Source organism: Cyclopterus lumpus, chromosome 14 (genome assembly GCF_009769545.1).
Source record: "Cyclopterus lumpus isolate fCycLum1 chromosome 14, fCycLum1.pri, whole genome shotgun sequence".
Lineage (NCBI taxonomy): Eukaryota > Metazoa > Chordata > Actinopteri > Perciformes > Cyclopteridae > Cyclopterus > Cyclopterus lumpus.
In genome coordinates this window covers 14,805,367-14,821,200 of record NC_046979.1, presented here as the reverse complement: position 1 = coordinate 14,821,200, position 15,834 = coordinate 14,805,367, and the positions used below count along the sequence as shown (strand labels likewise).

General features: G+C 40.7%; 2 protein-coding genes across 3 annotated transcripts; one reads left to right on the top strand and one right to left on the bottom strand.

The window, feature by feature from the left end:
• The first annotated feature begins 5,529 nt into the window (after window positions 1-5,529).
• slc25a15b (solute carrier family 25 member 15b) lies at window positions 5,530-11,413 on the top strand. 2 transcript variants are annotated; one of them, XM_034549967.1, is made up of 7 exons: window positions 5,530-5,830; window positions 6,615-6,701; window positions 7,029-7,287; window positions 7,382-7,519; window positions 8,473-8,648; window positions 9,691-9,849; window positions 9,969-11,413. In XM_034549967.1, the coding sequence occupies exons 2-7, from the start codon at window positions 6,647-6,649 to the stop codon at window positions 10,088-10,090; spliced, it is 909 nt and encodes a 302-aa protein (XP_034405858.1). In that variant the 5' UTR covers window positions 5,530-5,830; window positions 6,615-6,646; the 3' UTR covers window positions 10,091-11,413. The 2 variants fall into 2 exon arrangements, with proteins under 2 accessions (XP_034405858.1, XP_034405857.1); XM_034549966.1 differs by having other exon boundaries at window positions 6,611-6,701.
• Window positions 11,414-11,605: 192 nt separating this feature from the next.
• On the bottom strand, window positions 11,606-13,660 carry si:ch211-137i24.10 (uncharacterized protein LOC565274 homolog). The gene is made up of 5 exons (XM_034549970.1): window positions 13,367-13,660; window positions 13,112-13,177; window positions 12,154-12,287; window positions 11,885-12,071; window positions 11,606-11,772 (listed from the first exon to the last, which is right to left on the bottom strand). Exons 1-5 carry the CDS (start codon window positions 13,541-13,543, stop codon window positions 11,764-11,766), a joined length of 573 nt encoding a protein of 190 aa, XP_034405861.1. The 5' UTR covers window positions 13,544-13,660; the 3' UTR covers window positions 11,606-11,763.
• Window positions 13,661-15,834: the final 2,174 nt, after the last annotated feature.

The window sequence follows — 15,834 nt, the reverse complement described above, 5'->3', positions numbered from 1 at the left end:
TAAAACTTTCTGTAACTGCATTTAACAGAAAAAACAATAATTTCATTGGATCAAAGCAGGTGCATAGACAAACAACAATGTATTTATTCATTAATCACAGTATGCAACATTGCATAAAAATTGCCAAATTAACATAATGTTCTTCTATGCATGTAAACAGCCTAATCAAATAGGCTTCAAACGCGCAGTAAGGAGAATAATTAGATTGTATGTATGTAAATGTCCTCACTGAGTTGTGCTGAGGGGACCTGATAACAGACTTGTTTGGGAGGGAAGCTGCATTTTAAAAGAAAAATGTTTAAACAGCTTCGGGACTGTTGGGGAAGGGAGGGGGCCGAGTCATAGTTATAGTTTTATGAACAATTACAATCTCACTTCCCACATTTCTCAGTATAATTTACTATTACATATACTATATTACTCCTTTCTTTATCTATTACTTTATTCATTATGCCAGGAATTAATCTGAGATGAGAAAAAGATGCTCAAAATGCCCATATATGAAGTCGTACATATACTTATAGGATACATTTGACTGGATAATAAACAATATTATTTTTTCTCTCGAATTGATGCCGACCAAATAGGATCTCAAATTATTGCATTTTAACCATTTTGTAGCACAAGAAAAACAAAAAAGGTCAGTGTAAATACTTTTTTGGCAACTGAGCTTTATTATAACTGTATATTATACTATACCACAGTGTGCAAGTAGAAGGACAGAAACTATAGTACATGCTGTAGTCTGTGTTCCTCATTTTCATAACCTCTTAAACACAATTCTAATATAAAGTGACACATTACAATAGTATATAAATTATACAGTATACATATAATGATTAATACTATATAGCCTAGATAACTATATACTCTTTTATAAAGTGCCTCATTTTTGATTGTAGCTGTTTTTACACAGGTAATCTTAAAATGGGTTGTGAAAATGGAGGGGAAAAGTGTTGTTTCTCTCCTGAGTCTAAATTGTGAATATGTTGATCTTAACAGAAGACAGACCGGACACTTATATTGATATCAGTCAGCCATAATCAAATTGCCTTACTGTGTTTATCAGAAACATGAAAGAAAGAAAAAAAAGTTTTAATTTTTTTGCAGTGCCTAACACTTCAGCCACAATGTAAGCACTCCATCACTCTTTTGTTTGGCTCCGTCACGCGGAGGTTTGGCCGAAAAGAAACAAAGAAAAAGAAAAAAAAAGACCATCTCTGTTTCACACCTTGGAACGCATCCACTTCAGGCCATACTTTATATTATATTTTTAACTGTCCACTACCAACCGGCCACTTGTTCAGCATAAAAGCCGGCGGCCTGTTGCAATGGGACATTCCACCTGAAGATGATCATCAGTGGACACTGTGCAGCCGATCGGTTGCGGAGAGAAAAAGTAACAAATGCATCTTGTACATGAGGATTTCTGCATTGTATAGATTTTGATGTCAAATCATATTTTTACTGACTTTCCCTGTTTTTACACCAAGAAGAAATGAATGCAGTTGCCAGTGTCTTGTATATAAATAAGTTGTCCACTTCTTCCTCAATATGACGCAGAAAACGAAATGTGTTCTCTAATTCACTTGCAGTAGGTTTTTGAACCCCGAAGCAATCACGAAAGGAGGCGATTGTGAGTCCTCAGAGCAGCCAGTACGGGTGTGTGGCTGAGAGAGTATTAACACGCTTGTGTACTGCTCTTATTTGGATGTGGATTATCTGGACGTGGATTCAGTTCCCAGATAATGTGAATCGTGCTACTTCCCTCTCCTCTTCTCGCTACACTCAAACACTGGACTTGGTTGAAGCTACGGGACAGTGCCATTCCTGCTCACCCTCACCGCTTTGTCATTTATTCCATTGATAACAGTCTGCTGCTGTCAAACCAATTGCCAAAAATGAGTCTGACAACAATTCAAAAGTCTACTGTAAAGATAATTTTCAGAAAGTAGACACACAGAATCAGCCATATAGAGCTGATGGGAAAAAAATATGAAAAAAGTATACTTTCACTTGGACAGCCACTGGGCCAAAAGATAAGTTAAGTGTTTTTCTTAAGGTAGAGTGACTTGTAGTTTATGGCTGGTTATCCAAAGCCGCTGGTGGAGAGTTTGGCCATGTTGTGACATTAGTGGTACTGCACATTGAGCCAGGACGTGTTGTTGTGCAACTAAATTGCCTAATGGACATGGTGTTGCAATGGCATTGACCAACTCTCTCGTGCAGGGCTCTGGCTGTCTGTATACAGGGTACAATGAAGAAGGCTTTCTTGATGTATTTTTGAGACTAGTAGCTTTTCCCACATTTAGATTTGAGTTTTTATTTCTCGAACCAAATAACGTTTGCCCCTGTGGCCGATATTAAATGCCGAACTGCACTCGCAAGCCGATATCAAATAAAATAAAATGTGAGTGTTTTAATCCTGCAGGTGAGAAGGTTGAGATATTTATTCTGACCTGGCCCTCAACTCACATCTGAGAGGACACTCAAGTGCCTGGCTGTGATTTCTATGGTTTCTGGTCATTAATCGGTTATGTTTGAGTTCTCGTAATGCGTAGATAGAAATCCAAACCCGCTCCTGGAAAAACAAAGTCTTCCACACATTTCAATTCAACGCCTGGGCAGCATTTCCTTTGCAAAGGATGTGTTTCTGGTGCCAAAGTGTTTATGTGTCTGCCGATCGCTGAGCTTCACGCTAGAGACCTGTGACAATAATACAAAGTTTAATTTGTTTGTTTTTTACAAATTCGTCAGGCACCTATCAGTCACTGTTTCTAATCCCGTGAAGTAAACCTGCATGTTGACTGAGCACAGCCCACTACTGCCAACAGTTTGTGTTCAACACTGAGAACTTTATTGCCAAACTCTTGTGTAACAGGTCATTACAACTACATGGACTAGTTCCACTTTTATAACCTGTGTTACTCTTTTGTTAAAGTGACCTTTTATAATCTCTTTGTTATTCCTTCAGTGTAACACTTTTTATTGGGGATTACTGAGATTCTCTGACTGTACCTCATAATCTCAATTTCGGGCAGACGCAACAGTTGGCAGTAAAGCTCCTCAGAGAGTCTGAGACGGGTTCAGGACATCAAATAGGAGGAACGCATGAATACAAGCTGTGGATTTGGGTTAATATCATTTCATGTGTTGTGTGTTCAGAACTACTTTGACATTGTGAGGCTATCTGCAGCGTATCCATTCTCATGACACACGGCGTTTGTATGGAAACACTTTTCATGTACAAAACATCACAATTCTGCCAAGTGTTTAATGAAATGCAGAGACGTGTGTTGTCTCTTCAGAGTAATGTGTGACAACATGTTGAAAATCAGACTCTAACTGTGGGAAATGATACTGTAAGTACAATCAGGATAGCGATTATAATTGCAATGGAAAGAGCGTTGTATGTATTTTGAAGCTATTGATACAACTTTGATAAAATGCAAAATGACTGAACGGGAACTATCGGTATGTAAAGTATACTGTGTATAGAGGAGTTTGCTCCGGGGGGGGGAGGGGGGGGGGGGGGTGGGGGGGGGGGTGGGCATGGGGTTCATTATGTTCATGGCAAAATAGCTTGAAACAGAATATTGATGATTCTTGTCTGTGATGTAGACAACGTCAATGTTGTTGTTGTTTTTTATAAAAGGCAAAGTGATATGAAAATGGTGTCTTTTATTGACTTACAGGCCTGTTGATCTTGAACGTTTACATTGATGAGGTGTTGCAACATGTATCCAAGTGAGTCTAGACTGTGGTAAGCCATCGCTGGTCTGAGTTTTAAGGATAAGCCTGTGGACAGAGGGCACATGTATTTAATCCCAGTCTACTTTGTTTAAACAGACGGTATTTTGGCAGCATTTAAGTTCAGAGGTGAATAACAACAATGTGACTACGGGTGAAGAGAACAATATATGAGGGGGTAAACGTGTGTATATAACAACATGTAAGGGAATGATTATTGTTTACTCTACAGCTCAACACTACTCCCTAGTGCCTTTGTGAAAAGGCTGCAACAGCTGACAAAAAGCCCTCATTTAACCTTCCTGACTCCTACACTGGATTGTCAACAATACAAATGTTCGTTGGTTACATTGACATTTCCAACAGGCCTCCATCCGTTGCTGATGTCTTTAATGTGGGAGAGTTATACTGCAACTGTTTGAGGAAAAGGACTCGATTTGATGAGCTGTCTTGACCTTTGTCAGCCACATCATTCACACAACACAAGATCAGCTGTCAGTTGTCTCTTTATAACATTATTAAGCCGATGTTGTTCTGATGAGAAGTTCTTCCATTTTCAGTTTTTGTTGATCTACACTGGATAGGTCCAAAACAGACCATTAACATTTGTCTAACATTTAAGCATGTTATATTTCACTCATTCAATAGTCTTGTTTTTAACTCATCAATAAAGGAGAAGCATAGGTGCAATTAATAAGATTAATGATAGCTGAATTCCATTGAGCTGATTCAGCATCAGGGTCCTGTGCATGCTGGCTCACTGTCAAATCAATTTGACCTACTGGGACATTTAAATATAACGGAGCCATTGTTAATGTTACTAGCAACACCTGTGCTTTTCCTGCTATGAGTAGTCAAAATGTCAATGCATTGAGGAAGGCTTATTATTACCAACAGACCTTTGAATAACGTGGTTTAGGATTTCCTACCTCATCTCGGATGATTCCTGATGGTAGAATGGAAGCGTCCATATTTTAATGGCACCAAACACAAATGGTCAACCCAAATGTATATTGAATTTGAAAATATGAATCCCACATACAGTTGGTAGCCTTAATGGTAACAATGCAAAACCTGCAGGTGGTATTGTGTCCAACTTTAGTTCACTGAGCTTTTAAGAAATGTTTACCACACTTGGCAGTTATTATTTAAGAAAGTGTATTTACTAGTTTAACTATTTAACATAATGAGAACAATCAGTCACTGCTTATTTATTTAAAAAATGTTTAATAATTGTTCCAGATTTGCAAGATATAAACAAAACTCAAGTATGAAACATTGTGTAGCAAAGATTGGATTGTTTTATCAGACTTGTTGAACAGCGTGAAAAAGCAACTAACCAACACACGTGAGATATATCCATCACCACATAATGTCCTTGTTTGGGAGGTTAAAACATCTCTGGAATAAATGGATGCTTTAACAAAAATATAAACCACCAGCAGGGGGTAGTGTACCACCTTTTAAAGAAAGGGTTTATTTTTGAAAATGAACCGGAAGCTGTAACGTTCACGCTCACATATCATAGATCCTAAATAAAGATCTTCACTCAGTTGCTATGGGGTGAGGGAATAAATCACTACATCGGTTTCCGAATTATTCCGAACAAAATGAAAATGTTATAATATTTGTAGTATTTAGTGCACTATTTTCAACTCAAGAGTCTTGTAGCCTTATTATTATAGATATTTAGTACACAGCATACAGAACAGAGTGAGTGAGCAGAGGGTCAAACAAAGGAGGCTTTGGTGGACTGGAGTTTTGAGCGGAGTGGGATCTCCTCTCCTCGGGCACGACCCAACCTCGAGCCTCTCCTCCTCACTTCCATCACTGATGGCCGACTCGTCCAGTGTCCCCTCTGAGTGACCACAGCGGTGCACATGTTGCAAAACAAGATAACCACGAGATACACTGTGGGCGTTTGTTCTGGTCGCGTGCGTCAGCATGCAGTCCCCCGTGGACGGTGTCCGCTTCGGTCAGCAGCTCGCTCGGTTAACGTCACTGTGTTTTACTGTTATCGATGGTGACGTTACGCACGGGCTCTAACGCGATCCTCACCGGCAGCAACACGTTGATTCCGGTCGGTAATGTTCGTGTTTAGACACTATTAACACTCTTTTATCTCGATTTGCGTTTATTCTAAAACAAGTGAATATTCCTCATATAGTTAGTACAACGGTGACTTTCACTGACGTCAACGTGTTCATGTTAACGCTAAAGTCTGTCTTTTGTCTGTTCTGTTTCTGTCTGTTTTAATATGTTTATATTTATGTACAAAGAAGAGCGGTTTGTCACCCACTGGTGGTAACCTTGCGTTAAAAATATATATATAATGTGACCTCAGTAGCAGAAGGAGCACTCGGCGTCCCTAAAAATACTGCAACGTTGACATATGTACAACTATGTCGCCAACATAAACGGGTTTTATGCTGGAGAGCTTTGTAACTTGTCATTTTCTTTCCACTTACAAAGGCTGAGAGGACACAGTTAAATCTTAGATTGTTTTAGGTCAAAACATATTGGATATGGCTAAATGCATTGCAAGAAAATTATGCTTTTTCTTCTTTAATCCAGTTCATGCTAACTTGTCAGTTATAGTGACATCACGTCGTCCCTCGCATTTCATTGTGCAAGACAGTTATTTGTCTGTTTCCGAACACGTTCTTGACTCACTGTAAATAGTTACTGTTGCCATAAATGAGGACAGGTTTTATTGCAGTGAACTTTATAACCCAGCTCTAGAGAAACGAGAGACGGATTCATGTTCTGTGTTTAGTGTAATTAAAGTGTTTGAATAAGATGTAGCAGTGTGTTGTGAGTGGAGTTAGGAGGTGAAGTGTCATTCTTTTCTTTTTACCAGGTAGCTTGGAGAAAGAAAGACTTCTTCTGAGACACCATGGCCCCACACCCGGCAGTCCAGGCCTTCATTGACCTTTCTGCAGGAGCCATAGGTAGCTACCGTGCGTTGTCTCCCAAAGAGGACAAACAAACTATGTTTAGTCTCTCAATGAAATGATCCCCTCTGCTTCTTATTTCCATTACCAAACGGCTCACTCGACTTCTCTGACGTCGCAGGAGATTTTGACGACTCGTGTGTTTTTTCGGCTCTTTTCTCTCTGTGTTCCCTTTGACTCTTTATGCAATGCAGAGCAACCGCGCTGTCATGGCGTCTCTCTCTTTTGTATGTTGTGCGCTGATTGAGTATTTTCCTGTATAGTTTGTGAAACAGCCATACTCTGTTGATGGTTATCTCACTGTTTTGTTTTGTTTTCTCCAAGGGGGAGCTGCGTGTGTCTTTAGTGGGCAGCCTCTAGACACGGCAAAGGTCAAGATGCAGACCTTTCCTAATCTGTACCGGGGTTTCATCCACTGCTTCTCAGCCACCTACAAACAAGTGGGTCTGCGTGGTCTCTACCAGGGCACCTCGCCAGCGCTGGTGGCCAACATCGCAGAGAACTCGGTGCTCTTTATGAGCTACGGCTTCTGCCAGCAGGTCATCCGCTTCACGGCTGGACTGCACAACGATGCTGTGCTGAGGTAGGGCCAAGTAAACCAGGCTGTCCTCCTTGTTCCCTTGGAAACACCTGTTCGGTCTATAATTGTCCTCTGTTCATCCTTCCCTCCGTGGCAGTGATGTGCAGAAAGCCTGTGCTGGCTCGGTAGCGTCCATATTCTCCTCGCTGGTACTTTGTCCCACTGAGCTTGTCAAGTGCCGGCTGCAGGCCATGTACGAAATGGAGGCATCAGGCAAGATCGCGAAGAGCCAGAAGTAAGCGTTTTTTAAAATAGTCACACATCTTTTGGATAATAATGCGTGGGTCATTTATAACACATGTATGATAAATCTATTTTTTCTTTGGGATACACTGAAAGTTGGCGAGGGAAAACAGGCGTGGCGATTTACAAAGAGGTCACATGACCTCTTACCTCAGGATATGTGAATGAATATAATTTCTATTTGTACCCACGAGTCTCTCCTTTACAGACATGCCCACCTCATGATAATCACACGCAGGTCTGGACACACCAATCATGAAGGTTTTTACATGCAGTATAAAGTCATTTATTTCTCTGGTGTTCCTCAAGGTCTTTGTTTTAATGTGGTATTTTTTTATTAATTCTCAAGTGGTAAATAACTGTTAAATTCTGCACCACATCTGTGGAACAAATTGTATCAGCCCAAAAATTGCTGCAACAACATATGAGACATAATACAGCGTGGGGATGGCCATCATACATTTGCATCATAATGTTCTAGACCCTTTAACACTTAGACAATTTACTTTAATTGATATGGTTTTGAGCTGCATCTCAAATTAGTCTTGATGATGTATCACATTCCATGTGGCAATCCCCTGACATATTCACCTGTCAGTAATACTATTGTTGTTGTTGTTGTGTGTGTGTGTGTGTGTGTGTGTGTGTGTGTGTGTGTGTGTGTGTGTGTGTGTGTGTGTGTGTGTGTGTGTGTGTGTGTGTGTGTGTGTGTGTGTGTGTGTGTGTGTGTGTGTGTGTGTGTGTGTGTGTGTGTGTGTGTGTGTGTGTGTGTGTGTGTGTGTGTGTGTGTGTGTGTGTGTGTGTGTGTGTGTGTGTGTGTGTGTGTGTGTGTGTGTGTGTGTGTGTGTGTGTGTGTGTGTGTGTGTGCGTGCGTGCGTGCGTGCGTGCGTGCGTGCGTGTTCATGTTCATTGACTGAGCCCAACGTCCCTCCTCTGTGTCTGAAGTACAGTGTGGTCGGTGGTGAAATCCATCATGAAGAACGAGGGGCCACAGGGCTTCTTCCAGGGCCTCACCACCACCATAGCCAGAGAGGTCCCCGGTTACTTCTGCTTCTTCGGTGCCTATGAGCTCTGCCGCACCACCTTTGCAGACAACATGAAGTGTGAAAAAGACGACATAGGTACTGGGACAATCGTCACAAATCACACAATATTTCACCTTCCCCCTATAACTCAAACAAAGGCTACACCAATATTTCAAATTTCATGCAAGAAGAAATCGACCATTCAAGCTGACGCATGTTCTCCGGATGTTTTTATGGAAAGGCATTCTGGGATAAGTTACACTCTAAAAGATCTAATAGATCTTAATTAGAAAATGTTATCACAATGATAACCCAGTCACAATCAATGTGTACGTCAAAGCGTGCGTGAGAACATTCCTCCACATTTCTGATCTTATCTCAGACCATGCGTACGCACAAATTAAGAAGTCTGGCCAGCTGTCCTCATGTAAACACACACTTTTTAACTAAATGCATCTCCTATTAAAACCACATTCATTAAATAGACAACAATATTTAAAATCTTTGGTTTACTAATGCGTTGGCCAAATGTATTGAATAACTAAGAAATCGACGCCCTTTTATCCTCATCAATTATTGTCCTAATTAGAATATATTATATATGTTGAAGCTTTTCAAATGAAGCTATGTAACATAAGCTAAATGTGATTTATGGTGCTGCTAGACCATCCCATTAATACAGGAACATGCTGGCAAGCGGGATAATGTTTAATTTCCATCTTTAGTTGTTTTTTATTTCTCAACTATGCTTCTCTCATTTACAACAACTTGTATAGAGAAATGGGAGAGTGGCAATAAGCAATTCAGAACAGAAATCATCATGAATCCGACTGTAATTTTACATCAGCACTTATTTTATGTGCAAAGTAACACAATTTTTACACAAATATTACTGAATAACAGCCAATGTGCTCACAGATTCATGATATGTGTTGTGGAATTTTTCTTTAAAATATATTCGACTATATTTAGTTACTAATGTTACATTTGCTGGACTTTAACTTTTAAATAAGTCTTGGCAATTAAAATGTAGGATTTCTTACCCATGTACACAAAAGTCCTCTTCATTCACATATATTTGCGTTCACCTCCTACACACCAGATGTCCAGTATCATTGTGTAACTGTTTCTGTTGAAGGTGTGGCTCCAATCATGTTCAGCGGCGGTTTCGGGGGGGCGTGCCTGTGGCTGATCGTCTACCCCTTTGACTGCGTCAAGTCTCGTATCCAAGTTATGTCTATGACGGGCAAACAGGACGGCTTTTGCAAAACCTTCATGACCATTACTCGTACTGAAGGTAGGCAGAGGGGGGAGTTTAATATTTGATTTATGATTGTAGCCGAGATGTTTGGGTTTCAGCTTTCTGCTGTTTGGGTTATCAATCGGAATGTAATCCGTGCCGTCTCTTCTGTTTAGGCGTGAGGGCGCTCTACTCTGGTCTAACCCCCACCATGGTCCGCACCTTCCCCGCCAACGGAGCGCTGTTCCTGGGTTATGAGGCCAGCCGCAAGCTCATGATGGAGAAGTTTGACTGTTAAAATATGCACAGCACAAATGAAGGGGGACTTAACTGGAGGAGAAGTATTGTTGCCATATAACGTGCTTATTTAGTGTGGGACCTGGTTTTAGTGTGGGACCTGGTTTTTTGCCATTTCCTGCTTTTTTTTAACATAAAACAAAAAAAATGCCCCACCATTTCTTTTTAATTAACACCTTGTGTTTAAATCTTTTAAATCCTTGTATTGACTTATTTTGGGGATTTAGATATAGTTTGTTTTTAACTCCCCAAAGATGCTATGCCAACACATGAGAAACGTATATGTGCAGCAGAGTATTGAGCAACCTTAGCCAGCCTCTTTTGTGAGGAATTGTTAACACTCCAGTTTATTGTTCGATGTCTACCTCAACAAAGTCGAATCCGCACAGAACCATCTCTCTTTCTGCCAGTCATTTCAAATCATTCTTTACTTCCTTTGTGAGCTGGTACGTGGGGAAGGAAAACACTACATTAGGTTGTGAGGTTGTCTTTTAACGCGCACAATCTTAAAGGGCCAGTGTCTAGCATTTAGGGGGATCTATCGGCAGAAATGGATTATAATATTCAGGGTGTAATCACCTGAAACTAACAATCGTTGTGTTTTGGTTGTCTTAGACTGAGCCCTTCATATGTAGACAGGGAGCGGGTCTTCTTCCCAAAGAGGTCATTATATCTGCAGCCACACCGCTAGATGCCTCTCCCTTTGAATCCTGTAGCTCATTGCATAAAGGTTTTATTTAGACATGTGAAGTGGCATGTACTGAGTACTTTAAGTTGCCTTCAATGTGTTGTGATGAAATCATTCACAGCTGAGAATGCGCCTCAGTTTTGGATCACAACTCAGTTTTGTGAAAATTCTAGTTAACAAAAAAAGTGAAACATTTGCTTACTTTTTAAAGAGCCTTGACTGAAGACTTTGAGGTTTTATCAGCCTCAATAGAAACAAACATAGCCAGCAAAAACAGACTGTTTTTATGTTCGCGTTTTAGTCCACTCCTGTTGCAATTAAGTTTCCACTCTTTTGGGACCACGTGTTTGCCTTTTTAAATTCTGACACATTGCCTTTTTCTGTTGTGTAACCTGGATTGTTTTGTCCAAGGCATTCAGACAAATATCAACTGCTTCTTCAAACGTGCCATTTGCACACTGCATTCCTCGTGCAGGGTTCTTCCAGTATTAAGTGGTTGGCGAGTCAGAAATGTTAATTATGAAATGAGTATTTTTAAATTCTAACAATTTGAGACGACACTGAAATGTTTGTATAGAGATCTATCCTGATACTCGTTGCAGTAATACTACTTGCATTAAAGGTTTCATTGAAGAATAACTTTGTCCTGCGTTTTATTTTACTAGCTGTGCATTCAGTGCAATAAAGCAAGATTGTAATATTCATGTGTAACGCCAAATGTAATGTAACGCAACACAGAATTGAATGAGCAGCTTATTGAAAACCAATTTCTTTCAAATCGACCATATGTGTGAATTATTTCTAAAACCATTTTCACAGCATACCTTATACATTGCAAACATTTCAGATGTGTCTTTTATTACAATGCAGAAATGAGCATAACGACATGCTCACAAAAAGTATAAAAATCTACAACGCCGAAGTAAATGCAGCAGGAACACTTCTCTCTATCTTCCAGCAGGAGGCGCCAGTCAGCTGCCAGGGACTCACAGCGACTGGAAGGGAAACAACACACCGAAGACGTGAGGAAACATTCTCTCAAGTGTCTGCATCTACATCCTCACAACGGCACAAACTGAGCGAGTTGTCCCTTCACACTCTTCTTACCCCCTTGTCGATGCAGGCTCCACACAGGCAGCCAAAGAGCCCGTTGATCATCTGGACGGTGCAGAGGACCAGCTGCAGGCTGCTGTTGGCCAGCAGAGTGGCAAACAGGCTCACGTTGAACTGCACGATGTCCTTCGGCTCGGTGCATTTCCCCCACCCCTTGTTGTCGGTCAGGTAACTCGGGTCACTGCAAAGGAGGAGGGCGCGTGAGCGATCGGGACTTTAGGCACGTGTGAAATGTCGTCGGGGAAGACGCTCCGGCGTGTCACCTGTCTTTGAAAGGTGTCACCCAAAAGAGGATGACTTTGCAGAGGGGCCCGTGTTGCAAGCCGAGCACTGCCACAATGAAGCTGTACAGGGCGCCGGCCACCCCCACTGCAGCGAAGGCAATGGATAAGAACATCTGCAGAAATGATAAGAAAAGGGCACACACACATTCATGTTGCAGTTCAACACGTGGTTCATTTATACTGCTATTCCCCTCCCCCCCTCACATGTCTGTCGTACTATTGATGAATGACCATTTATTGGTTTAAGGAGGAACAGGCTCAACATTTGTTTCAACTCACATTCCTCACATTTTATCCGTCACTCTGTTTTTCCCCTGCAAACCAAACCAGCAGCAACACGTTTCTCATTAGTCTGGTCAGACTGGGTTCAGTGACATTTTCTAAAGCAGGGTCACACTTTATCTACTGCACGGACGATGTAATACTGCATCTACATCAGACAACGTGAAGGGGAAAAACTCAAACAGAAATACATTTTTAATCTTGATGTGATTCAAAAAAAGTTCTGGCGATGTGCATCATCAGCATTCAGAGCTTAAAACTGAATTTAACAATCTCTCGTTATACATTTTTTGCTTTAAAATAGTATTTACAGATCAAGAAATGGTGATGTACTGTTGTTCTGCTGGTTTCACAATTAATGACAGAGCGTGTTTTCTGTGTAAAGAGGAACATGGTTTAGAGATTTTTTTTAAATGTAGTTATTAAATTGAAATGCAACTGACCTCTATTAAACCCTTGACTTTAGCTTAAATGTAACATCAATTTAGGAAGTCTTCATTTTAATGTGTTTATTCATTGTTTAAATACGATACAATTATCTTTAGCAGGAGAAGTGCATGCTTGCACATATAGATATTATAGTATGTAGCTTTATTGTTACATGTAAGCCAGCCGGCATCTTTCACTATCTAATGAGTAGTTTGGAGTGACTCACCCCGCAGCGGTTCCCACAGCACCCCTGTTTCCCAGTCAAGTGGATGTAGAGTGCTGGGAGCAACACCTGTTGGCAGGAAACATGCTAAGATTCAGTTCCATTTAGTCAAAACCATTTCGCCTTTTCACTTAATCTTGACAACTCTTCAGCTTGTAGAGTACAATCCAGTGCTTTTCTGAGGCTGCTCCCATTTCAGAGAGGAATCTTAAGCAGCGTCTTGTGGAGAGCCACACCCTTCAGTAAAAGACAACTCACCATTAAACCTCCTCCGACGAGTCCCCCCATGTATTTCACCTCCTCGGTAATGTGTCCGTCTTTGGCATACTTGACGTCGCCGCCGGGGAAGAACAACACGATGTTACAGATGATGGATATGAGTGCTAACGGGTACAGAGTCACAGCAATGAAGCGGGAGCATTTTCCAGTACACATGTTGTCAGAGCGAAAAGTGGCTGCCGTGGTGCAACTTGTTCAGTTAGTTTGAGCTGAGGAGAGTCGTTCCTCCTGAAACTGACCCACAGAAGGAAATATATTTGCACTGGGAGCAGGAACCAAATACAGTGAGTGATGTGAGGCTGTGGGAGGTGTGACGACAAACTGATAATGTGGACAAACACGGCCCGGGATAGGCCGCAGAATATGAACGTGACTCATTCCCGGAGAGACAATGCCGGTTCTGTGGAGAAGTGAATGTATTCAGGTGATATGAGTCACGCGCATTATTGATGGACACTTCACTAATACCTACTTCTATTTAGTTCAGCATCCAAAACCAGTTCATTGCTGTAAATGATTAATGCAAAGTGCTCCTAGAATGGGTTGGCGGAGACTGAGAGAGCAGAACGTTACTGTGAGGCATGTTTCAACACCACCTCTTGAACACAGTTGTGTGGTTGTTGACATTGTGACGCCAAGGTCAAACACAGTAGGACTTTAAACCTGTGGCAGCATGCTCGGCAGAACAAGAACAATGCGTCAGTGACATCCACTACGACACATTGATAAATGACCATATTGTAGGACAGACTGGACGGGCTACATTGTTCAGTTCCTCTGAGCTGTGACTGCAGGTGAAGTCCACATTGCAAATTGACAGAAAATTGGGGATACAAAAAATACGTTGGTTTTTAAAAGGTTAACTTTGTAGGCCTCCGCTCAAAATAACATACCCAAAATAAAAAGGGTGTATCTCTGCAACCACTATTTGAATACTTTTGGGGTTATAATAAAGGCAACCCATGTGAGCTGTTCAGATGTGTACATATCAGTATATATGAGCAAATAAAGATGAAACGCAGCAAAAATGAAAGTTTCAGGTTCGCCTAGGGAAGGAAAAGCACTTTCAGGATGATTATATCTTTGGAATGATGCAGTGCAAAGGTCTAAACCCCACCCATATCATAGCACACTATGTGAACAGTCTCTCTGCAAAGTTTTCCTTTGATAAAGTGAAGCAGAACAAAGTTAGACAGCGTTTAGTACAGAGAGTTCAGACGAGGTCTCCAAAACGGTCATGTGTGCACATTTTGGCACCATCTGTGCCATTTTAAATCTTCTCATGTATCAAACCATATATTTCACTTGTATATTACTTATGGTGTTTAATACATCCAAATACAGCAGTTTCTGGCTTTAAAAAAAAGATATATATTTTCCAAATCATAAGACAACCACACAAATGAACTGAATGTTGAAACCAAATGGCTCATATCTCTGTGATCTTTGGGGCAGAGGTATTTTGGTAGATACTGTATGTGTGGAATCGTCTTGCCTTTTGCTATCTGTTTTTTTTCTGATAACACCGAGCTACGTGCCGAGTGGGCTGGCTCCTGAAAAAATTATGTTTATGATATTTTAATCATTATTTTAGTTGCTGTTTGAGTTGTGTTGAAACTAATTATTGTAGCCCAGGTTCTGTTGTTTAATTTGATATGTAACACCAATATACTTATGATTGTTTTAATGTTTTACACAGTTTAACCTTAATGTTGTCATAATGTGTTAATATGTAGAGGACTCGGTGTAGAAAAAAAAAAAGAGCAGAAGAGCCCATCCCTCCCAAAAGAAGTTATCTCCCAGCAACACTCGGGCACGCCCGTGATGCTCGTCAGTGATAAAGGTTGTAAATATTGATTGGAGTTGCCTTCCTCATGTGAAGAGTGGTATTCTTTCCACACTTCATTTTTTGCAATACACAACCACCATAACCTACAACCTGAATGAGTTTGAGAGTACGGCCCTTCGTGTGTAGCTCAGGTTCTCATCCGGCTGAAGTGAGCTAGAGAATTAATGTGGAATACATTTTGTGAATAAGGTCCAATCTGGAGGTGGATTCCCTTCCTTTCCTTTCATTCACAAACAAATGAATAAATAAAGAAGATAATTACTATAGATAGTGAATTCCGCATTGACCTGTGTGGGGATGAAACAAAGTATAAAGTTGTAAATGATTATTAACTTTTCATCTAAAAAAAAGTTCACTCCAGGAACTATAGCTCCAGGAACTATAGCTTATAGCTTATAACTATATATTCATTTTATGAATATCTGACCACACTTGTTTTCCTCACTTTGCTCACTTTCACAGAAACAAATGGAGGCTGGCAGATCTCTGGGTCACCATTAGAGAGAGTCACTTTCATCAAAGCCATTCTGTTACCTGTTTTTAAAAGCAAGTGTAAACGGTAAATAAATAAATAAGAAGTCTACGTTTGAGTTAGGAT

What these genes read in the sequence shown, in the direction of transcription:
- slc25a15b (XM_034549967.1), top strand. Translation starts at nt 6,647, where the DNA reads ATGGCCCCACACCCGGCAGTCCAGGCCTTCATTGACCTTTCTGCAGGA. An exon ending in AAGATCGCGAAGAGCCAGAA is followed by an intron (nt 7,520 to 8,472) that starts GTAAGCGTTTTT and finishes CTGTGTCTGAAG; the next exon opens with TACAGTGTGGTCGGTGGTGA. An exon ending in GACCATTACTCGTACTGAAG is followed by an intron (nt 9,850 to 9,968) that starts GTAGGCAGAGGG and finishes TCTTCTGTTTAG; the next exon opens with GCGTGAGGGCGCTCTACTCT.
- si:ch211-137i24.10 (XM_034549970.1), bottom strand. Translation starts at nt 13,543, where the DNA reads ATGTGTACTGGAAAATGCTCCCGCTTCATTGCTGTGACTCTGTACCCG. An exon ending in GCTGTGGGAACCGCTGCGGG is followed by an intron (nt 12,288 to 13,111) that starts GTGAGTCACTCC and finishes TCATTTCTGCAG; the next exon opens with ATGTTCTTATCCATTGCCTT. An exon ending in GTGACACCTTTCAAAGACAG is followed by an intron (nt 12,072 to 12,153) that starts GTGACACGCCGG and finishes CCTCCTTTGCAG; the next exon opens with TGACCCGAGTTACCTGACCG.